Source organism: Marmota monax, unplaced genomic scaffold (assembly GCF_021218885.2).
Source record: "Marmota monax isolate L192 unplaced genomic scaffold, Marmota_monax_Labrador192_F-V1.1 WCK01_AAM20220418_F8-fsc00211, whole genome shotgun sequence".
Classification (NCBI taxonomy): Eukaryota; Metazoa; Chordata; class Mammalia; order Rodentia; family Sciuridae; genus Marmota; species Marmota monax.
The window spans coordinates 686,756-709,828 of NW_026694080.1; the positions used below are offsets into that span (position 1 = coordinate 686,756).

At 51.5% G+C, this 23,073-nt stretch overlaps 1 protein-coding gene across 5 annotated transcripts in view; it reads right to left on the reverse strand.

Annotated features, from left to right (window-relative positions):
* Positions 1–255: 255 nt before the first annotated feature.
* Positions 256–23,073, reverse strand: part of Ppard (peroxisome proliferator activated receptor delta) — a 72,842-nt gene continuing 50,024 nt past the window's right edge. For 3 of the 5 annotated variants that reach the window (XM_046464496.2, XM_058585580.1, XM_058585581.1), the window contains 6 exons: positions 14,870–15,102; positions 6,584–6,738; positions 5,774–5,912; positions 3,813–4,015; positions 3,190–3,640; positions 256–2,332 (listed from right to left, as the gene is read on the reverse strand). In XM_046464496.2, coding sequence (XP_046320452.1) covers positions 2,085–2,332; positions 3,190–3,640; positions 3,813–4,015; positions 5,774–5,912; positions 6,584–6,738; positions 14,870–14,999 — 1,326 coding nt within the window. In that variant the 5' untranslated portion in view covers positions 15,000–15,102 and the 3' untranslated portion in view covers positions 256–2,084. Of the gene's footprint in view, positions 2,333–3,189; positions 3,641–3,812; positions 4,016–5,773; positions 5,913–6,583; positions 6,739–14,869; positions 15,103–23,073 lie in introns of those variants that run through there. The other 2 variants (XM_046464497.2, XM_058585582.1) reach the window with 2 other exon arrangements.

Consider the following 23,073-nt stretch of genomic DNA (forward strand, 5'->3'; position numbering starts at 1 on the left):
ACGTTGCACGCTCCTCTCTGATGATGCGGTGGTGCCAGAGCCTCCTCAGAGGTACAGCCCAGGGCAGTGTCTTCTCCTCCAACTCCAGACTGACAAGGGGTGAGTCGGGGGACAGTGGCAACCACAGTCAGAAGGGACCTCCCTCCTGACACCCCTTTGACATCCACACCCCCAGCCCTGGATATGGAGGAGGGGGAGGAGCCCAGTGGCCCTCAGAAAAGCACACAAAGAACTGAGTCAGCTTCAAGTCAACTCTTAAATACTTAATTCCCATTTATTTAAAGTTCTGTCAGTCTGTGTACACTATTTATATTAAAAACACAGGAAGCTGGGGCTCCTAGCAAAAATATACATTTCAGTATTGGAGACTGCTCAGCCACTGAGAAGAGCGACACCTCAGCACCAGACCTGGGTGGGGACAGGGACAGGCAAAGAGCTCCCTTCAGCCTCGGCCCCAAAGGCCGCACCCCAAGCTCCAAAATCTGGTCAGCTGAGGGGGAGGGGAGAAGAAAGGGTCTTGCTAGCAGAGTGATCCTGGGACACAGAAGGCCACCAAGCTGGTAGGGGCAGATGCTGGGCTTGTCCTCTCTCAAGCCATCACCTCCCAGAGCTGCACTCGGATGGAAAGGCCCCTTGGGACCAGATAGGGTCCAGGAAGTCCAGGCTGTAACCCTGGCTCTCCTACCACCTTCTGAGACCCTAGCTGGTCCCTCCTCACACAGGCCTGGGTGGGCATACCTCCACTCAGGAGCTGGGGGCAGGGGCCAGACCCACAGGTCCCAGTTATTTGAGGAGGCACAAGGAGAACTCCAGGTGACCAGTGGGCTGAGAGCAGGGCAGGGAGGGTGGCAGAAGGCAGGGCTGAATGAACGGGGGGGAAGCACAGGATCCCAGGAGCAGGTCCTGGCTGGCTCGGCAGGACAGTCCTGCCCGCCCAGAGGTCTGCCAGCCCTGGGAACAGCCCCTGCAGGCACACCTCTTGGGGAAGGAGGGAGGGTGGGCCAAGACCTGTGGTAAAGTGATTTCAGTGCTGTGGTGTGTGCTGGAACATCAGCTCCAGGGAGTGTGTCAGGGAGGGGCCGGTGCCAGGGGCTCCTGGCTAGAGAAAGGTGCGGTGGCACTGGGTTCTGACAATTGTGGCTGCTACAGGGTAGGGGCAGTGCGGTGCTGATGGAAGGCCAGCCCCATACCCCCTGGCCTCTGACCCCAGGACGCAGACCCTGATCTCTGGGGTCAGAATGAAGTGTGCTATAACCCAACCACCCCCACCTTTCTCCTCTTCAACGGGGGTGTGGGGCTTCCACCTGGAGGGAACCCTGCTTTCCCTCCAGGCTGCGGGGTGCCCCGCAGCGGCCAGTGCAGGGGATCATCAGTGACGTTGTTTAGAAGACTGGTATGAAGAATGGAAGGACGCTGGGTGTCAGAGGGCTGGACTGCTGTTATAGGGTCAGCCAGCTTCATTCTTGGGCAGGGGAGATCACTTGGGGGAGGCCTCTGGCTCTTGGCCCAGCCCCCCGGCCACTGTACCCTACAGCAGGGACCCAGTGACTGCAGGTTATTGCTGCAGGCATTCCAGGCCAAGCTTCCCCAGGAAGCCAGGCCCAGAGGGCATAGTGTTTCTTTGGATGGCTCAAGTCTTTTGCTTGAAGAAAGGAGACAGAAGTGGGCCCCCTGTGCCTGCAGCGCAGTGTGGGACAGAGGACGCCCACTCCTTCCCCTGGGAAAGGAGGGGCAAAAGCAGAAGTTCTGTCTTAGGCTGCTGGTGAAATAGTACAAAGTTCTCACAGACGAAAGAGCAGACAGACGTGGGGCTGCACGGAGAGACGAGAGGAGGGAGGAGGAGGGGACACAGCTGCAGAGGGGAAGGCAGCGGAAGAGCCAGAGGCACTGGTAAGACAGGAACCAAGACAGGGGGACAACAAAGGCAGACAGAGTCGGGGAGCAAAGAAGTGGAGGAAAGGGACCATGGAACCAGGACCATGGGCGTGGGAGCGCGAGAGTGTGACCCTGATGCTCTGAGCTGTGCTGAGTGCTTTCCAGTGGCTGGACCCCTCTGCAACCTGCAGGTGGCCTGGACACTGGCTTCAGTACATGTCCTTATAGATCTCCTGGAGTAGGGGGTGCAGCAAGGTCTCAGTCTCAGTCTTCTTGAGCCACTGCATCATCTGGGCGTGCTCGGTAACCAGCTGCCGCAGGTCAGCCATCTTCTGCAGCAGCTTGGGGAAGAGGTACTGGGTGTCGGGGTGGTTGGCCTGCAAGTGGAACTCGAGGGCACGCAGGATGGTGTCCTGGATGGCCTCCACCTGGGGCACGTTCATGAGGCCTGGCCGGTCTGTGGGGACATGCATGGGGTCTTAGAAGGGCAGAGAACCTCCCCTTCCCCACCCAGGGGAGATGTGGCACAGGGCAGGCCTTCTTGCCTGGGCCAGACCCACCCTGTCCTCTCAGTGATGGCTCCACTGAGTGCTCTAGGACCCCGACCCGGTCTCCCCATCTCTCTTGTTCCTTGCCAACAGTTTTTCCTGGCTGGACAGGGTGCTATGTGTGGTGGTTAAGAGACTCAGCGCCTGGCTTCAAGTCCTGCCCTTCCCAGAGACTCTCCACGAGGCTCTGGGCAGGCCACCTGGCCCGTCTGGGCTTGATTCCTCATCTGAAAATGAGGATAATAAAAAGAACCTCTAGGGCGGGGATGTGGCTCAAGTGGTAGCGCGCTCACCTAGCATGCGTGAGGCCCTGGGTTCAATTCTCAGCACCACATAAAAATAAAAAATAAAAAAAAGAACCTCTAGCCCAGGTTGTTGAGGACCACATGAGTTATAATCTGCAAGAAGAACTGGAACAGGGGCCAGCAGGAAGCAAGCTTTGTGCCACTGCTGGCGAGCAGGGTTGCTGCTGTACTTATTGTGTTGGAATCTGGAAAATGCAGGTAGAACACGGACTATTTCTGCACCGCCCATAAATACCCCTGTTCGCAGGACGGTCAGTCTGGTTTCAGTCTTTTTCCTTCTGCCTCCATCTGTATGATAACGTGGAGCTGATTCTGCACGTGCAGTCAGTGCTTCACCTGCTCCACTATCGGATCACGTGGACGTGTCCCCATGCGTCTGGGCTCAGGCTTGGCCCTGCAGTGAGGGTCCAATCCCCAGGGAACGTGCTGTGGGGCCGGCCCACCTGCTCAACCTCACTCACCTCCACACAGGATAATGGCTGCGATGAACAGAGCCAGGTCGCTGTCGTCAAGTTCCAGGGCGTTAAACTTGACAGCAAACTCGAACTTGGGTTCAATGATGTCACTGAAGGGCTTGCGGAGGCTGCGCAGGAACTCATGAGTGACAAAGCCACTGCCATTGGCCACCAGCAGCCCATCTTTGTTGACAATGGAGGCCAGCATGGCAAAGATGGCCTCATGCACGCCATACTTGAGAAGGGTCACCTGGTCATTGAGGAAGAGATTGCTGAAGTTGGGGATGCTCTTGGCAAACTCGGTGAGCTCCCGCACGGTCTCCACTGTGGTGCACTGGCAGCGGTAGAACACGTGCACGCTGATCTCTTTGTAGGGCGGCAGGCCGTTCACCAGCTGCTTCCACACCAGGCCCTTCTCTGCCTGCCACAATGTCTCGATGTCGTGGATCACAAAGGGCTGAAAACCAGGCCCTGTCAGAGGCCAGGCCTCGGGGGTCCCCGCCCGAATGTCCCCACACCCCTGCCTGTACCATGAGTTAAGGGAGGGAGGAGGCGCGGTTCTCCCAGGAGTCAGGTGTGGCAGCGTGGACCAGAGCTGGCATTCTGCCACGCTGGGCAGTGACACTCACCGCAGTGTGGCTGGACTTGCCAGTGAGGATGCTGCGGGCCTTCTTTTTGGTCATGTTGAAGTTTTTCAGGTAGGCGTTGTAGATGTGCTTGGAGAAGGCCTTCAGGTCAGCCAGCTGTGGGTTGTGCAGGTGCCCCTCGCTGGCTGTCAGCCCCGCCACCAGCTTCCTCTTCTCCGCCTCTGGCATCCGGCCGAAGCGGATGGCTGTAGGGGGGACGGGGGACGGGACACGGGACAGTTACAGAGGAACCAGGCACCTCTAACCTTTAACCCTGTCCCTTTACAGGTGCACATGTCAAAGATGGAGACATCACTCTGGGGCCTGAGGCCTCAGGGATTCTAGAGCCATTAAGGTGGTAATGTTGAAGCTGCCCCTCAGAACCTGTGTCCCTCACAGTGCCCAGCACACAGGGCCTGAACTTGCTGAGTGATTGGCTGCCCTTGGTGGGATGCAGCACAATAACAGCGTCTAGAAGACAGGCTCTGGTGTGAAGGCCTGCTCCCCCAGTCCAGCTCAGCACCTACTAGCTTTGTAACTCTGGACAGACTATTTCACCTTTCTTAAAACTTAATGGGTCCAGAGGCAGTGACTCGTGCCCATATCTCAGCCACATTGGAGGCTGAGACAGGAGAACTTCAAGTTCAAGGTCAGCCTGGACAACTTTGCAAGACTCTGTCTCAATTTTTTAAAAGGGCTGAGGGTGTAGCTCAGTGATAGAGTGCTACTTGAGGTCCTGGGTTCAATCCCCAGTACTGCAAAAATTAAAATTAAATTAAATATAAAATAAAAAACTTAATGGGTGGTTGGAACAATTGAACCAGAATATTCTCTGTAATCCCAGGCACCCACCCAGGAGGCTGAGGCAGGCAGATCATGTGAGCCCATGAGTTTGAAACTAGCAGACTAGGCAATGTAGTGAGACCCCCTTCTCAAAAAAAAAAAAAAAAAAAAAGGCAAATAAATATTCACCCAGCACTCATAAATCACAGTCAATGGAACAGGACATGAATCTGGCTTCTATTAGAAGGAGAATGAGGGAAGGATTCCAGCAGTTCTGAGATGTCCTAGGAACTTCCCCAACGGCCACAACGGAATGAGGACCAAAGCAGACACAGACTGAGGGGCAGAATCAAGCCACACACATGCCAGACCCCACCACCCTGGACAAGAATAAAAGCTGCCCAGGGGTTGTCCTACCATGGAGCTATTTTAAAAAAAATATATATATATTTTTTAGTTCTAGTTGACACAATATCTTTATTTTATTTATTTATTTTTATGTGGTACAGAGGAACACAGTGCCTCCCGCATGCGGGTGTGTGTGTGTGTGTGTGTGTGTGTGTGTGTGTGTGTGTGCTCTACTACTGAGCCACAACCCCAGCCCCACCATGGAGCTATTTAAATGTAAATAGGAGACTCTCCCCTGTCCCCTGGGGATTTGACCCAGAGGAACAGAGGGGCAGATGGACTTTACAATATCCTACTTTAGGGGTCTGAAGAAAAGACTCTGCAGGAGGCGGAGCACGGGGCAGGGTTGACCGTGTTCTGGGAGAGACTGGCCTCTGACGCGGGAGGTCGCTCACTGGTTCCTGCCTGCTCCCAACAACCAAGAAGGGCTGAGGTCATCCAGCCAGGCTGAGGTTCTGGGACTGGTGCTCCCCACCTGGTCTGAGCTGGGGGCTCAGTTCCCTTCTGGGCCAGAGCAGGTAAACCTCAGGCACAGAGAGGTGGTGGCTGCCCAGGTCTGTCCAGGTAGATGCCAGACAGCGTGGGGAAGTGGCAGATCTTAGGCCCCAGGACCCAGGTCAGACTGGCCAGGTCCCAGCTGACACACAGTTCACTGTGTGCCCAGCACTGCTGTGCGGGTACCTCCTTTCAGGATACACTGGGTACATTCTGGATCCTGGTTTGAGGTTGTGCGGATCCAACAGCCCCTGTGCCTTGCCGGGGTCAGCTCTCACCATTATGTGACATGCCCAGTGCCAGGCATTTCTGGAAGCGGCAGTACTGACACTTGTTGCGGTTCTTCTTCTGGATCTTGCAGCTCCGATCACACTTCTCATATTCCAGCTTCATGCGAATTGTCCTTCGGAAGAAGCCCTGAGGGACCAAGCATAGGTGAGGAGAGGTCGCCATGAGGGGACAGGGCTGGCGAATCCTGCTCTGCCCACTGGGCTGTGTCAAAGGCCTGATGAGGCTGACTGATGTAAACACTGCTACAGTTTGGAAGGAACGGGGTGGGCTGGGGGTGTTAAAATTATACAACACATTTACTTTACCTGCCCAAAGAAGCCTTAAATCTTCTTTGTTAATTTGATAACAAAACTGTATCATGGCTAATTTGGTTTATTCATAAATATATCTGGTTCTTTGTATTTTGTAAGTGGTGGTTTAATAAAATAATCTGTGAAATTCTCATGGGTATGCAGTTAGAAGGAAAAACCTAGCAGCACCACTGGAAAAAGTGACAGCCCCCAGTTCAGACAGGTGGGGAACGCCAGTCCCAGAATCTCATCCTGTTTTTTTTTGTTTTTTTCCTCAAGAAGTTCTTGAAGTTTTGAGGTGCTAGAAACCCTGACCTCAGAAGACCTCCTGGCCTGGTCCCCAGCAGGACAGGCCTGGAGAGGAACCCTCCTTTCCTGCAGGGCCCAGAGCTCAGACCTGGGCGGCCCGAGGGGTTGAGCAGCAGTGTTCTCAGAGTCCAACTCTGGGGCAGGGAAAACCCACATGGTAGCTCAACCTAACGTGAGCTGCAGTCCCCCAGTGCATACCTTGCACCCCTCGCACGCATGAACACCGTAGTGGAAGCCTGAGGCCTTGTCCCCGCACACTCGGCACTCCATGTTGAGGCTGCCGCCCGAGGCCCCGTCACAGCCCATCTGGAGCTGGTCCAGAAGCGAGGGTGGGGAGGAACTCTGGGAGAGGTCTGTGGACAAAGGACAGAGAGGCAGCTTCACACTCTGCCAGCTAGGCCTAGGAGCCAGGGGTGGGGAGGGATTTTTTTTGACCTGGAATGTGGGGTTAAGGACAACTTCTCTGGGAGGATGGGGCAAAGTCTCCAAGGCGAAATTCCCCCAGAGCTGCCACACGGCAGATGTCCAGGACACACAGCTCGGTCAGAGCCTTCCTGCTCTTAAGCATGGTAAGAGGGTGCAGGGTTGGCCGTGCTTTGAGAGGAGGAATAGGTAAGAGGAAGCAGACTGAGGATCTGCAGCTGGTCCTGGGAAGCAGCTCTCTAGTGGCTGGTTTAGAGGTGGCGCCGTGCAAGCCCATGTGGGGTGCTGTGGAAGCTGAGGTGCAGACCTCTGTAGGGCCGGCTCTCGCAGGAAGTTCTACTATGGACATTCCAAGAGGCTCAAGTTTGCCAGGGTGGTGGTGGATGTCTGTAATTCCAGCTACTTAAGAGGCTGAGGCTGGAGGATCTCAAGTTCAAGACCCATCTAGGCAATTTTCTGAGCACTCTGTCTCAAAACAGAAAATCAAAGGGCTGGGGATGGAGTTCAATGTAGGGCGCCCCTGGGTTCAATCACTGAAGTAGATGAATGGGGAGAACTTCAAATTCATTCCCATGAAATGTCTTGCTTGATAAAAAGAGCATAGGTGTCAGTCACATTGAGTAGTATGCTGCGGTTCCCTAACCAGCGTACAGATGTTTGAACCATGGTGTTTGGAGTCTTGGCAAGGAAATAGCTGTGACTATGGCTTCAGGATAGATATGCTGTTAAATGACTCAGTAAGAAGCTGTCTTTTCTGATTCTCCCCTCAGACACGCAGTGGAATAAGTGGAAAGGGGACCTATACTGGGTCTCGATCTCCTGACTCCCAGTCCAGTGCTGGTTCTTGGCCCACAGAACTGTCTGTCCTGCCTCTCTCTTGCTGGTTTTCCAATCTCTGCTCTCTCCTGGGATAGCTGGGCCACCTCCTTGAAGGCAGGTGCCAAATTCCCAAACCCAGGAACCAGCCACCTAAGCAGGAGCTCGGCAGGAGACCTAAGCCATGGCAACAAACCCAAACTAATATTTCCCAGGCTTGCAGCCCTGTCTCTACAACACAGGCCAACCGACTGAGGACCCTGCCTGGTGGGCTGCTCCTCTCCTAGTCAGTGAGGTTCAGGGGTGACACAAGTCCCTAAAATGTCCTGTCTTGTCCCAGTGCCTTAGCTCCCAACTTTGGTCATTCCAAGGGGAGTAATAGTCCCCTACCTCGAGCTGGGGTGAGTGGGCCCCTTGATTTCTTGGGCCAGGTGCTCTGACAGGTGAAGCCTCTGTGGTCTCTCGGCCTTCACTGCCACCTGCTGCAGTCCCTGCCTGTTTGTTCCTCGCTGAGCACCACCCACTAGACGTAAGCACTACAGGGCAGGGTGCTGCTGTGGCTCAGCTCCAAGACCTGTGCAGGGTGCTGGACACGTGGCAGGTCCCACTGCCTCGGGGGGACCAGCAGTCCTCATGCTGCCTGGGGTCCTGGCCTCAGCACAACTGGCCAATGGAGCTGGGCAAGACTCGCCACTCCTGGAGGCCTTAGAACAGGGACGACAGGAGTCAGTACCGGTGCCAGAGACTGTGGTAAAATAAAAGCTCTCTATGAGGCCTGCTCGGGCGCTGGGGCAGGCGGACTCCGGGCACTTCCTGAGTGGGGTGGTCTACTGCACGCTCGCTTTGCGGTCCTTCTTGTAATCAGTGCTGTTTCTGTAGTTTTGCCTCCTCAGTTAGACTTTCCTTGTCTCTAGCATCTCGGGGACCACCTCCTTCACAGAGTCTTGTCCAAGTGACCAATCTCTGCAGTTAAATCCCTTCCTCCTCCCTGTGTGTGGCCCTGGAGGCTCAGCAGGTGTTTGATCTTGGGGTTGCTGTTGGCCTTGCACATGGCAATATTTATCAACAGACATTTGATAAGTACCTGCTGTGTTCTGGGAAGGACTCTCCTCACATAGCTGAGGAAGGAAGAGATAAGCAAACTGGAACAACTAGATGGGGTGGCGCTTGCCACCTAGTGACTGGGGAGGCTGAGGCGGGATGGCCAGCCTTAGAAACTTAGTAAAACCCTGTCTCCCCAAAGAAGAACTGGGGATGTAGCTCAGTGGTAAAACACCCTTGGGTTCAATCCCCAATTAAAAAAACACACACCTTGATAAAGGGCACAATGGCAGGTGAGTCAGTGATGCAGGATCTCAGAAGAAGCCATCGCCTTTGCCTGTCCCCACCAGGGCAGGTGACTGCTCCTCTCTCTGGGCTCAAAGGTGAAGCTCTAAATGACCTCCAAGTCAGCTTCTGGATGCTCAGAACAGCAGGCCGGGAGGGTGAGAACTCAACTCAGGAGCCACAAGGCCCCGTTCAGATCCCATCTCCAGCCAGCAGTTCTGAGGTAGAACCCATGTGTCCTCTGGCACTTGGGCCTTGGTTTCCTTCTTTGTAGAATGGATATGGCAACAGTACCTGAGAGGCGTGGTGAGACATGACGGGGGTAACACAGAGGAGGCACTAAGAAGGTGGACATGCTAACTAGAAAGCTGCGGCTCTGCAGTCTCCAGGCTGTGTGCACACAGAGTCCAGGAGGGCCCTGGAACAGGCTGTCCTCTTATCTCTCCTGTCCCGCTGTGGCCGCTGGCTCAGGAGTGTCCAGAGCTCTGGGAAGCCTGGAAGAAGCCAGATGCTCAAACCCAACTGGCCATCCAAGGTTCCCAGAACTCTGAACTGTAAGAGAGACTCAAGACTCATTGTCCCAGGAGGATCCCAATTGGGAACTAGCACTAATGGGCAGGGAGAAACAGGCCTAGAGCAGCCAGGGCCTGGGTGCTGAATGGACATAACTCAAGAGTGAGTAGTCAGGGGGGCCTTGGTGAGGACGCCCTGCCTATTTAGCAGAACAAGAGACCACAAAATACTGACACACCAGCTGAGAGAGGGAGGGGAGAGGCTGGGCTGGGGCAGAGCACAGTGTTGTCCTGGGATACTGGAATGGCGGTAGTTTATGAGTGGGTTTTCCAAAGGTAAAGATTCTCTTTCTTTCTGATTGACCACTTGGCTTAAAGGTTTGTCCCAAATCATCATCACATGTGGTCTAACAGCAGCAATGGCAGAATTCTCCCCATTCCAGGGACCAGGCTCTGAAGGCCCTGCTCTTATCTCATGACCTCCTAGTTGGAGACGGGGGCAAGAAGGCGAATGGAGAGGCCCTCCTTCCCACGGGGAGTTCCGCCTCATGTTCCTTGGGCCTACTGGGTGGGAGTGAGCTGGGCCCACCTGCCAGGGCTGCCTGCCTGCACCGCCTGCCCACCTAGCCCCAGGCAGAGGCCTTGCTCTGGTCTATCTTGAATGCCTCCCAAAGGCCCATGTTTTGAAGGCTTTGTTCCTAGCCTGTGGCACGATTGTGAAATGGTGGAACATTCAGGAGGTGGGGCTAGAAGAAGTAGTCAGGGTACTTGGAGGTGCCCTTGAGGGGAATATTGGGACCCCGGACCCTCTGCTTACTCTCTTTGCTTCCAGGGCCCCTTGGGGTGAGCAGCTCTTTCCCCTTTACCATGTATCTTTGCCATGATGTGCTGCCTTACTGCTGTCCCAAAAACAATGGGACCAACCAACCATGGGCTAGAACCTCTAAAACTGTGAGCTGAAAGAAACCTTTCTTCTTTTTAAGCTGAGTATCTCAGGTATTTTGTCCAGTGATGAAGAGCTGACATAGTTCTCTCACCCTGCCCCCATCCCTGCCTCTCCTCAGCCTCCCTTCCACTGCTTGGAGGAGGTATGCTTGGTCAGCTGAGGGGTCCATCATTTGGGCCCTGTGGTCTGCCTCTGAGCATTCTCTTGAGCCACACCCTGCCTGGCCTTCCCACCAACTCTTCAAACATCTGCCAGGGGCCTAGCTGCATAGGAGGGGAAGGGGAAAAGAGCCACATCTGCCAGGCCCCTACTAAGCACCATGTTGTTAGTGTCTTTATGCCCATTTCATTATCACCTTGAAGGACAATATCATCCACAGATAAGGAAATTAAGGCTGGGTGAGATTAAGAGATCCACCCAAGGTCACTTGCCTAAGTGGACTTAATCTAATCTGACTCACCTGCAAAGGCAGTGTGTACACACCAGTAGTGCCTTCTTGTTAGTGCATACCTACTGTGTGCCAGGCACTCTATTGGGCACCTCTCATCCATTCAGCTCGTATAGAGCCTCAGAACAACTCCTCATGAAAGGCGCCCCTTACTCCTACTTTACAGGTGAGGAATCTGAGACAATGGCGGTTTTATGTGTCAACCTGTCTGTGTATGACACCTAGGTTCTGGTTCAAATACCAGTCTAGATCTTGTTATGAAGGTATATTTTTTAAAGATGTGATTAACATTTAAATCGGGAGACTTTCAGTGAAGCAGATTACCTTCATAATGTGAATGAGTCTCATTTAACAGTTGAAGGCTTAAAGAAGAAAGATTGTGTGCCCTCCCTCCCAGGAAGAAGGGACCCTGCCTCCATACTGCCTTCAAACTGAGATGCCATGGCAACTTCCTGGGCCTCTAGCTTTCCTGTGAATTCCTAAAACTATATCCCTACACTCACGCATGTGTGCACCCCTGCCCCTACTGGTTCTGTTTTCTCTGGAGACCCCTGAGACAGAGGCAGAGGGAGAATTATAAGCAAGAACATGCAACTCCTGGGGCTGAGCTCAGCCACTGTGTCTGCTGCTACCCATGTACTATTAAACAACATTGCTATATGATAAGCATCAAGACAAGGTCATTGCTGAGGAAGACACCAGGTAATTAGCCGAATGTTTGCACTCTGTGTAAACACCAGCCCCATCACCCAGAGAGTCAAGTATCTGTTTCACCATCTTTGATTACAAGTTTGGCAAATAGACACTATTGACCTTATTCCCACAATTTATGTGTGGCTGAGATCTCTCCTGCACATCCCGTCTCTATCACTGGAGGCGTACTGTTGTCACAGCTGGGAGGGCAGCCAGGAGGGCCAGCCCCGTCTATTTACTTTGCTGGCAGAGCGTGTAGAAAACAGGCTCCCTCTAGCTACTGAGGTAGGGGCGAGTCCTGCAGGGACTGGGCTGGGGGCCGAGTGGCCTTCTTGCTCACAGCTGCACTGTGAGCTCCTCGGGGCAAGCACTTCTCGTTCATCATGAACACTAGCCTGGCACAGTGCCTGGCCCTGCCTGGACGCCACCAAGTACTTGCTGAGATCAGGAGGACAGCGTCTCTCTCCTCTTCCTTAGAGATGCATGGGTGGGATGCTCTTGGCAGGAGGAGACGAGGATGGAGGACGGGGAGGGGGTGAGCCCCAGCTCCCGTCTCTCCGCAGCTGGGGGATGCGAGGCAGGTGAATTTCTGGTAACTTCAGCTTCCTCACTGCTGAGAGTTAAGGTAAGGCCCTCTCTGCCTGCCTCTCAGGTGGGGGGAGGTGCTGAGTCAGTACAGGGATGCACAGAGAGCACAGGGGGGCAGGGGGCGGGGTTCAGCCATGAAGCAGCGGAAGCCTTTCTACGTTCAGCAGTTCCTTATGGGTCCCTGAGGGGACTCTGGGCCAATGTCATAGATTCACAGGTGCCGAGAATTGCAGTGGGTCAGATACACTTTCTTCTTGCATGGCCAGGCCTGGGGTGGGCAGGATGCAGCCTTAGCAGCGAGGAGCCTGGTTTGGGTGCTCTCAAAGCCCTCCAGCCCCCAGCACTGATGAGGGTCTGTCTCTAGGACCCTCACCCGTCAGCAGTCTCCTTAAAATGTTGAGCAATTAATTTATTTTAACCTTCTGAAGTAAAGCAGTACAAGCGTGCTTCAAATTATGAAAGTAGAACAGACTTGTTGGGAACGACACAGAGGGTGTGCAGCACCCGATGGCAGAGCCACCTCAGCAGGACCCGCTCCCTCAGTCAGCCCACCCGGCCTTCAGGGACACTTCTGCCATCTTACATGATACCTAAGGATTTTTAAGCAACAAGATCCTTCTATTTGACAGGACCTCATTTCCCTGTGTGCATACAGGCCTACTTATCCTTCCTAATGACAGAGCATCCCCCGTGGGGCTCCATGGCTGACATGAGCAAGTCCCCCCAGATGCGCCTCCCACTTCTGCTCCTGTAGCAGGGCTGCCGCGAATACGCAGCCGGGGCGTCTCTGCACGCTGAGCAAGGCTCTACACCAGACGCCGGCCCTAGGGAACTGCAGAGTGACAAACGCACACCCAGGCTGCCTGCCACCCTCAGGACTGGAAGGCCAGTCCTCACCCCGGCCAAGGGTGGCCATATGGTCTCTTGTGCCAATCTTACAGGCTAAATAAACCTCATCTTAAGACGACTTCTTTGACCCTTGATTAGACTAGCATGTTTTGTATTCTGGCCATTTGCTAACTGGGGACTGTCTTACCTGTTTTGACTTTTTGTTTAGTGGCTTTCTCGTAGAATTTGTGAGAACTTTCTATAGACTATGGTGTTAGCACAGTGACCATGTGAAACAGCCCTCTCCTGTGCCCTACCTCCGCTGCATCCCTTTATTGATGAGCGAGGTCTTTTGAACACCATATTGTACACAGAACCATGCGCGTGGCTAGGTGCCCCCCCCCCCCGCCTTTAAAACCAGTAAAGCTGCCCGAGATGCCAATGCCACACCGGCCTCTCCTGCCTCTGCTCCCAGCACTGGGCTGTGGCCTACACGGAACAGTGATGTGACACTGGGCCCCACAGGGATGTGTAGAGACTCCAGAACAGGACATCTCTATCTGCCCAGGCCCAGCTGTGGGGATCAGGTCACAAATCTTGTGCCTTCTCTTCCCTGTTCACTCTGGCGTCCTGAGACGTCCCTGGCTCGGGCAGTCCTCGTATCTTCCCTCTGCTTTCTAACCGCCCCTGCCTTTCTCAAGTTCAGAAGGTGAATTATCACCTCTGGGCACACAGTCCTCGCTTCAGAGAAGGCAGGTCTCCAAAGCCATCCCAGACATCAGCGAACACACAGCACATGGGTTATTCTGAGGGGCGGATGTTGGCTCTTTGGCCCCATGTCACATGCTCTGGTCACTGCTGGTGTCTGGGTGGATCAGGACTGAATGACAGCTCTCCCTTCACCCCAGCCCACCTTGACCCTGCTCCCTGAAGAGGAGGAACCTTGCTTTGCAGGTTCAAGATGGTGTGGCTGCAGGATCAGGCAAGAGCCTGTCCTAGCTCCACAGCCCTGCCCTGCCCTGACTCAGGCACCATCTCTCCTCCCACCCCACGCAGACACAGGGTTCAGAGCCCATCCCCTGCAGGAAGCCTGCAGGGCTGAAACCAGCAGTAAGAACAGGTGTCCCCACCCGGGGGTGCAGCCTCTCATACCAGAGTTCCCTCTGAGGGAAGGGAGCGGGATCAGCTGGATGTGCTGAGTGGCTCTTAAACACCTGTGCACTCACACTAGGTGAGGAGAGAGGCTGGGGGGGAGTGGGAAGGGGCCTGAGCAGCAGGGCAACATGGCATGATGAGGGCTGAGGGGCAGACACCGCATGATGATGATCAGGACAGAATAGCACAGGCCACCAGGGAATGTCTACACCACGGCTGACAGTGGACCAATAAGGTGAACAAGAGAATCGAGAAGCTGAAACTGGCTGCACAAAAGTGACGTGAATTACAGTCATCCATTCTAACTGCTTAGTACTAATGCCTGATCCAGTGCAGCTCATCAGGATGCACAGATTTAGCACCAGGTCAGCTGAGTTGAGTGCCCAGTGATCCTAAGAATCACAGGAACAAACAACCTTTCTAGTGACTTAACGCAGATTGGCCCTGGATGCTGGTGGCAGCAGTGGTAGGATAACAGCAGCACCGAGGACGTGCGTTACACAGGCTCGCTCACTCAATTTTTGCAGAAGCCCACATCGCCTACCATCTCTGTTATCCAGAAAGAAGGGGGGCAATCTGCAGGAGGTCCTGCAGCTGCAGAGCGGCAGGGAGGGGCGGGAGCCAGGCCGCTGGGCTCCAGTCTCACTCTGCTGCTCTGCACCCACAGGATGCTGTCTGCAGAGGGCTAGGAGCCTAGTTCCGCCTGCTCTGCCCCTCTGCCCGCGTCCCTGGCCAGCCCTTTTCCTCACCCGTGTAGCTGCTGGAAGGAAGTGCAAGCTCTGGTCCTCCATTGAGCTCTGGGGCTCCTTCAGCCTCTGCCACTTCCGCTTTCTCCTCCTCTTCCCGGACCTCAGGGGTCTCCTCCTGTGGCTGCTCCATGGCTGATCTCCCCTCGGTGCCACGCCTGCAGGCCTGGTCATAGCTCTGGCATCATCTGGGTCTGAGTGCAGATGGACCTCTATACAGGGCAGCTCCTGTTAGCCTGGACAGAGGGGAGACAGGAAGAAGTTGGGGGTGGCAGTGAAGAAGGGAGTGGCGAGTGGGGCTCCTTTGAGGGCCATGGGGAAGGAGGTCTGCTCCAGCTCCTTCTTTGGCTCCTTCCTCGGTCCCTGCTGTGCTCCTCCCAGGGTCCCTCCTCCTGTGTGGTGGAGTCACTTGCCCTCCTCCCGCCCTCCCACATAAGGATGATGGGGTTGAGAGCAGTTTTCACTAACCAAGTGAATGATGCGCCACCGCCACCCATCGCCATTGTGCTGCCTTTCCCTGCCTCCTCTGCAGCAGCCTGTTTTTTGAGCCTGCGTCTCCAGAAGCCATGTCAGAATGACTTGAGGGGCTTTTCCTACTTCCCCAGGCCTCTTGGAGACCTAGATATGCATCGCACCTTCCGACTCCCAGGCGCCCCACCAGCACTCAGGTCCGGAACCCCTGCTGTCCTGAGCTCCTGCTGGGCTCAGCTCCTACTAACAGCCCTGCAATAGGCCTGGGGAGAGGAGCTTCCCCCTGGGGTCGTTCTCAGGTGGGTTAGAGGATGTGACCCGTGTCCACATCACCTGGGGGAGGACGCTCCATCCCCGTCAAGTAAAATACTGTTCACAAATGCCGCAGTCGGAGGTAGTGAGATCAGGAGGCACTGCGAGACCTCCTGGTACGGAACTGCAGGGACACAACCACAGCAGAGTAGGCCTGGGGCAGGATTAGGGGTGGTGGTGTAGATCTGCCTCAGGGATATTTAAGCATTTGTGGGGCCATTCTCTTGGAAATCCACAGGTGGGTCAATCTCAATCTACACCTAAGAACCCTTCTTCTCTCCCCAAACTGCCCCTCCTCTGGGAATCCCCACTTTGGTGACCCACCTGCCTACCTACCCACTCATCAAAGCCAGAACCTGAGGGTGATCTGAGACTTCTCCCCCTCTTACCCTATTCTAGGTCCACCAACTTCAATGTTGGAATCACTGAGGAGTTTTTAAAAATATGGATGTCTGGGTCCATCCCTGGAAATTCTCACTTGGTTGGTTTGGGGAACAGTTTGGGCACTGGGATTTTTATTTTTTAACCACCCTGGTGATGGAAAAGTATAGCCTTGAGTCCACTGCTCCCCAATGAGGCAACTCCAGCTGGTAGTAAGCCGCCCCTCACCGCATTTGAACCCTACCCACTCCTTTTCCCAGGCACTCCCTTGCTTGGGTTTGCACAGCAACCTCTTAGTTGGCCTCCTAGAGGACCAACTAGACCAGCTAAGGGTATTCAGAGTCTAAGTGGTTGGAACTGGGGGGTTAGGGACCTGTAGATATGGGAGGCACTCTGTTGATGTGATAGCCGTGGGAAAAGGCACAGTTCACCAAGGAAAGCAAGCAACGTGTCCAGGTAAGAAAAAGGAAGAGGTGCTAGGCAGGCAATGGGGTGGTGGGCAGAGAAAGAAAGGACCCGGGGCAGCTATGTGTCTCAGAGTCAAGGGAAGGGCTATTTCAAGGGGTGGCCAGCCGTCTCAAACACTATGGATATTCAGAGTGATCAACTGGCAAACAGACATCAATGACCCTCTGAGGCAAGTTTCAGTCAAATGGTTGGGAGGGAAGAACAGGGATAATGAGGAAGCTGGGATATAGTGAATGGAGACTAGTTTGGGGACAAATATGTTAGGGAAATAAACATACAAGAGTATGCTAGCTTGAAGAAGGGTAGCAAGGCCACCAAGAGGTTTGTGGTCAGAGAGGTCAACAGAGAAAGACTGAAGATTCATGGAGAAGCCAGGGCAGGATGAGGGACAGAAGGAAATAATTCAAGGTTACAGGATGAAGAAGATTCAAGTGACGCCAGGTACAGTGGCATTGGCATAAGCCTGTATTCCCAGTACTACTCTGGAGAGAGACCCCATCTCAAAATAAAAAATAAGGAGCTGGGGCTGGGGCTCAGCGGTAGAGCACTGGCCTAGCATGTGCAAGGTGCTGGGTTCAATCCTCAGCACCACAGAAAAATAAATAAATAAAATAAAGGTATATGCCCAACTGCAACTAAAAAAAAAAAAAAAATTTAAATAAATAAATAAAAATAAGAAGGGCTGGAGATATAGCTCAGTGGTAAAGGATCCCTTGGGTTCAATCCCTAGTACTAAAATCAAAGCAACTATTTGATAAAAGAAAAATGCAAATTAAAATACAGACACAACTTTTTTTTTTTTTTAACAATCTGATTAAAACCTACTAACATGCTGGGCATGGGGTTCAGTGGCTGCCCAGCATGCACAGGCCCTGGGTTTCATTCCCAGCACTACAAAACAAGATAGTCAAAACACACATTGCTGCTAAGCATGTGTTTGCATTTGGTATACTGGTGCAGCCTCTATAGAGGGTAATTTGGCCAACATCTAAATTACAAGTATAAATACTCTTTGACCCAGAAATACCCATCCTGTGTTATATCCTACAGTTACTTCCACATAAGCAAAACGATAAAGTATCAGTAAAAGATTATTCATTATAGCGTTGTTTGACTAGTAAGGGATGGGAAATAAGCTAAATGTCCACTAACAGGGGACTTATTCAAATAAATTATAATATGAACACATGGAATTCTATGCAGCCACAGACAAGCATGAATTTGTGTGTGTGTGTGTGTGTGTGTGTGTGTGGTTTTTGAGGTATTGGGGACTGAGCTACACCCCCCTACACTTTTTTCCTGCTTGTATACAAAGTATATTCACACCATTCGTGCCTTCATACATGCACTTAGGGTAATGATGTCCATCTCATTCCACCATCATTGCTAACCCCCTGCCCCCTCCCTTTCCCTCACACCCCTCTGCCCTGTCTAGAGTTCGGCTATTCTACCCATGCTCCTTTCCCTATCTTACTATGAATCAGCCTCCTTATATCAGAGAAAACACTGGCATTTGGTTTTCTGGGATTGGCTAACTTAGCATTATATTCTCCAACTCCATCCATTTACCTTCAAATGCTGTGATTTTATTCTCTTTTATTGCTGAGTAATATTCCATTGGGTATATATACACCACATTTTCTTTATCCATTCATCTACTGAAGGGTATCTAGATTGGTTCCACAGTTTAGCTATTATGAATTGTGTGACTATAAACTTCAATGTGGCTGTATCCCTGTATGTAGTATGCTGTTTTTAAGTCCTTTGGGTATCCCACCGAGGTGTGGGATAGCTGGGTTAGTTTTCCAAGGAATCTGCATACTGCTTTCCTTATTGGCTGCACCAGTTTGCAGACGCACCAGCAATGTATGAGTGTGCCTTTTCCCCCACATCCTCGCCAACACTTATTGTTGTTTGTATTTTTTTTTTTTTTTTTTAGAGAGAGAGAGAGAGAGAGAGAGAGAATTTTAATATTTATTTTTTAGTTTTCGGCGGACACAACATCTTTGTTTGTATGTGGTGCTGAGGATCGAACCCGGGCCGCACGCATGCCAGGCGAGCGCACTACCGCTTGAGCCACATCCCCAACCCTGTTGTTTGTATTCTTTTTTTTAAATTTTGCAGCCCATGAACCAAATCTAGGGCATTTTTAAATATTTATTTATTTATTTTATTTTTGGCAGACACAACATCTTTGTTTGTATGTGGTGCTGAGGATCGAACCCAGGCCGCACGCATGCCAGGCGAGTGCGCTACCGCTTGAGCCACATCCCCAGCCCCTTGTTTGTATTCTTAATAGCTGCCATTCTGACTGGAGTGAGATGAAATCTTAAGAGTAGTTTTGATTTGCATTTCACTGATTGCTAGAGATGTTGAACATTTTTTCATATAGTTGTTGATTGTATATCATCTTCTGAGAAGTGTCTGTTCAGTTCCTTGGCCCATTTATTGATTGGGTTTTTTTTTTTTTTTTTTTTGGTGTTTAGTCTTTTGAGTTCTTTATATACCCTAGAGACTAGTGCTCTATCTGATATGAGAGTGGTAAAAAATTGCTCCCAAGATGTAGGGTCTCTATTCATCTCACTGTTTCTTTTGCTGAGAACAAGCTTTTTAGTTTAAATCCATCCCATTTTTTAAAAATTTTAATTCTTGCTCTATAGGAGTCTTATTAAGGAAGTATGGCCCTAATCTGACATGATGGAGATTTGGACCTGTTTTTTTCTTCTATTAGACACAGGGCCTCTGGTTTAATTCCTAGGTCCTTGATCCACTTTGAGTTGAGTTTTGTGCATGGTGAGAGGCAGGGGTTTAATTTCATTTTGTTGCATAAGGATTTCCAGTTTTCCCAGCACCATTTATTGAATAGGCTATCTTTTCTCCAATGTATGTCTTTGGCGCCTTTGTCTAATATAACTGTAATTATGTGGGTTAGGCTCTGTGTCCTCTATTCTGTATCACTGGTCTACCAGTCTATTTTGGTGCCAATACCATGCTGTTTTTGTTACTATTGCTCTGTAGTATAGTTTAAGGTCTGGTATTGTGATGCCATCTGCTTCACTCTTCTTGCTAAGGATTGCTTTAGCTATTCTGGGTCTCTTACTTTTCCAGATGAATTTCATGACTGCTTTTTCTATTTCTAGGAGAAATGCCATTGGGATTTTGATTGGAATTGCATTAGATCTGTATAGTGCTTTTGGTAGTATGGTCATTTTGACAATTCTGCTATCCAAGAGCAAGGTAGATCTTTCCATCTTTTAAGTATTTTTTTATTACTTTCTTTAGCATTCTGTTGTGTTCATTGTAGAGGTCTTTCACCTCTTTCGTTAGGTTGATTCCCAAGTGTTTTATTTATTTATTTTTTTAGTTGTAGACGGACACAATTTCTTTATTTTATTTATTTTTATGTGGTGCCAAGGATCAAACCCAGCGCCCCACACGTGCTAGGCAAGTGTTCTACCACTGAGCTACAGTTCCAGACCCCCAGCCCTTTTTATTTCTTACTTTGAGACGGGGTCTCACTAAGTTGCCTAGGAAGACCTCAAACCTGGAATCCTCCTGCCTCGGTCTCCTGAATAGCTGAAGTTACAGTATGTGCCACCATACTCAGCAAGAATAAAGTTAGTTATGGGGTAATACGGAAGTATCTCTAAAATATAAGTGAAGATACAAAGAAGCTGTACTGATCTCTGTGAAGCAGCTCTGGAAGGCTACATACAACTTTGGGAACACCAACAGCTTGGGGTCAGGGGACTGAGTTTCAGGTTCACTATGGGAGAGAGATTTTTTTTCACTGTACCTTTTGAACCTTTTAAATTTAGAACTACAGGAATGTTACCTTTTCTAAAAATAATTTAAATTGTAATAAAATAAACGGGTAAATCTTACAAACAGCACTGAAGGTTAGAGGGAGCGGCGGCATTTGGTTGCTCAAGACCTTTTACTTTCAGATGCTGACCAGAGATGCTAACATACAGTCCCGTCAAATATACGTGGAAAAATTTAAATGACTACTAAGATGCCATAAGCAGAGTGTATACTTTCCAAATTATTAGAGCAGAGTAGGACAAGTTAGAGGAAAGGTGGGGGAAGACTCTCGCTTTTGGACTAAGGAAAGCCTCACAGACAATGAGCAGCCTCTGGAGATGTAACTAAAGGAATGTGGGATCCTAGACTGGATCCTGGAACAGAAAGACAGGGATGGAAAAGCTGTTAAGTGTGCTAGGTGTTGTAGCAGATGCCTGTAATACTGGCAGCTTGGGAGGCTGAGGCAGGAGGACCTCAAATTTGAGGCCAGCCTCAGCAACTTAGCAACTTAGTGCTAATCAAGCTCAGTGAGACCTTGTCTCTAAATAAAATTAAAAAGGGTTAGGAATGTGGTTCAGTGGTAAAGTACCCCTGGGTTCAATCTGGTAAAAAAAGAAAAAGGAAAGGCTGTTAAGTTCTGAATAGTCTCTTTAGTTAGTTAATGGCATTGTACCAGATGTTACTATAAGGGGAAAGCTGGGAGACAGCACACAGAAACTCTTCATTCTCCATTCTCGGCAACTCTGCTGTTACATGAAAAAGTTTTTTCAAATTAGTTTTTTAAAACACTTTTTAAAAAAATCTGGTTTCTGGCTTCTCTTAAGAACGGAGCAGACCTGGCCACTGGGAGCCCACCACATGGCCCTGGCACCCGTCCCAGAGCTGAGCAGCAGCAGCGCATCCCATGTGGCTCTCACTACAAGATCACAGGCAGCCACTCCTACTTATCTCCCTGGTCCCATCCCCTGCCTTTCTTGCTGAGTCCCAGTCTTCTTTGGATCAACAATGTGCCTGGCTCCACATCAATTCCCAAGCTCTTTTGCGGCTACAGTGTTCATGTGACGTAATCCTGACCAATAATATGTAAACAGGAATCTACTTGAGGTGCTTCTGAAAAAGCTCTTCTTTCCTAATAGAGACAAACTTCTGCACTTCCCTACTTCCTGGTTGGTCCAGGAATACTGTGTGGGTGGGGGGGTGGGGGCAGCAGATCCAAGCAGCATACCTCGGGGGGCAGGAGAACACAAGTTGAGAGGTGGAGAGAAAGTCAGGGGGAGCCTGGGCACTGTAGCACTGTGGAGCTGCAGGACTAGCCCTGAAATGCCCACCTCCAGACCACCTGTAAGGTGAGAAAACGAAGCTACTTTTTACCACGCTGTCTGCCAAATTTCTGTTGACTGCACTTGCACACAACTATACTACCTGAAGTGGAACACGAAGCCACTGAGCTAAAGAGCAGAGACGGCTTGTGGGTGGGGTTTGGCAGCAATACTGGAAAAGGAACTTGGAGATCACTAGGAACAATTGTGACTGCTGTCGCATTAGTAAGCTCCAAAAACATGTGCTACTGAGCAGGGCGTGGCGGCACAGTCTGTAATCCCAGCAACTTGGGAGGTTGAGGCAGGAGGATCGTAAATTTGAGGACATCTTCAGCAACACAGCAAGACCCTAAGCAACTTAGTGAGATCCTGTCTCAGAAAATAAAAAGGGCTGGTGATGCGGCTCAGTGGCAGAGGGCCTGGATTCAATTCCCAGTACCAAAAAAAAAAAAAAAGGAAGGTAGCTATTATCCAAATGACAAGCACCAAAGAGACAGGTCTTCATGTTGCACAGGATGAAAAAGCCTGGAAGTGGAGGAGGCGAGTGGAGGGGAGGAGTCCTCAACTAGACTGACAGTCGGAGGGCCCAGGAGGCTTCTAGAGCATCAGGAGAACAGGCAGCACTGGGGAGACAGGGTCAAGTGATGTGACTTCAAGGACCACAGGCACAGTGCAGGCACTGACCACAGGGTGAGCAAGATGGGGTCGGAGGACACTCTGGTTTGGGATCCATGCAGTCTGGGTGTGGTGATGAGCATGACGGGACAGGAGGAGGTGGGGACTTCCCCTCGGCAGGCACTAATCAGGGTGGACTGCAGCACAGTGGTTAGATCTCATCAGATGCCTCCTGCATGATTGACAAAGCATTTTCTTGCATGTCCCTCATACCCTCTGATCCTCTGAGGGGCCAGAGGAGGAAGGAATGGAGTTCCTGGTCAGGACTGGGCACTGTCCATATCCCAGGCTCTCACTGGATCCTCCCAAATACCACAGGCCAGCCTTCAGCCCGTGCTGGGCAGAAAGTGACAAAAAGCCAAGCCAGAGGACCCTGATGGTGCCTTTCAGAGGACCTGCCAGAGGGCAAAGCGGAAGATGGCAGAGCTCCTGACACAGGGTTGGGGCCTGGCCAGACCTCTGACAGCAGTATTCTCTGGCCATGTCACCAGCCCCGAGCCCAGGTTCCTGTTCCAGAATACCAGTAGTAGATCAGAACTGTTCTGTTTCAGGGTGCAAGTGGTTGTCTCTTGGGATCAAATGTAGTTCTGGGGTCCCTGGCTCCTGTGCCAACATTTCTCTGAGCCTGAGTTGTCTCCTCTGGTTGTGACCTCTTAAGGACATCAGCTGAAAGAGGAGGGGAGCTGTGGTTCAGCTGTTCTGAAACCCACATGTATCCCTCGGGCTGTTTCATATTTAGATCTAACCACTGTGCTGCAGTCCACCCTGTATTTTGCC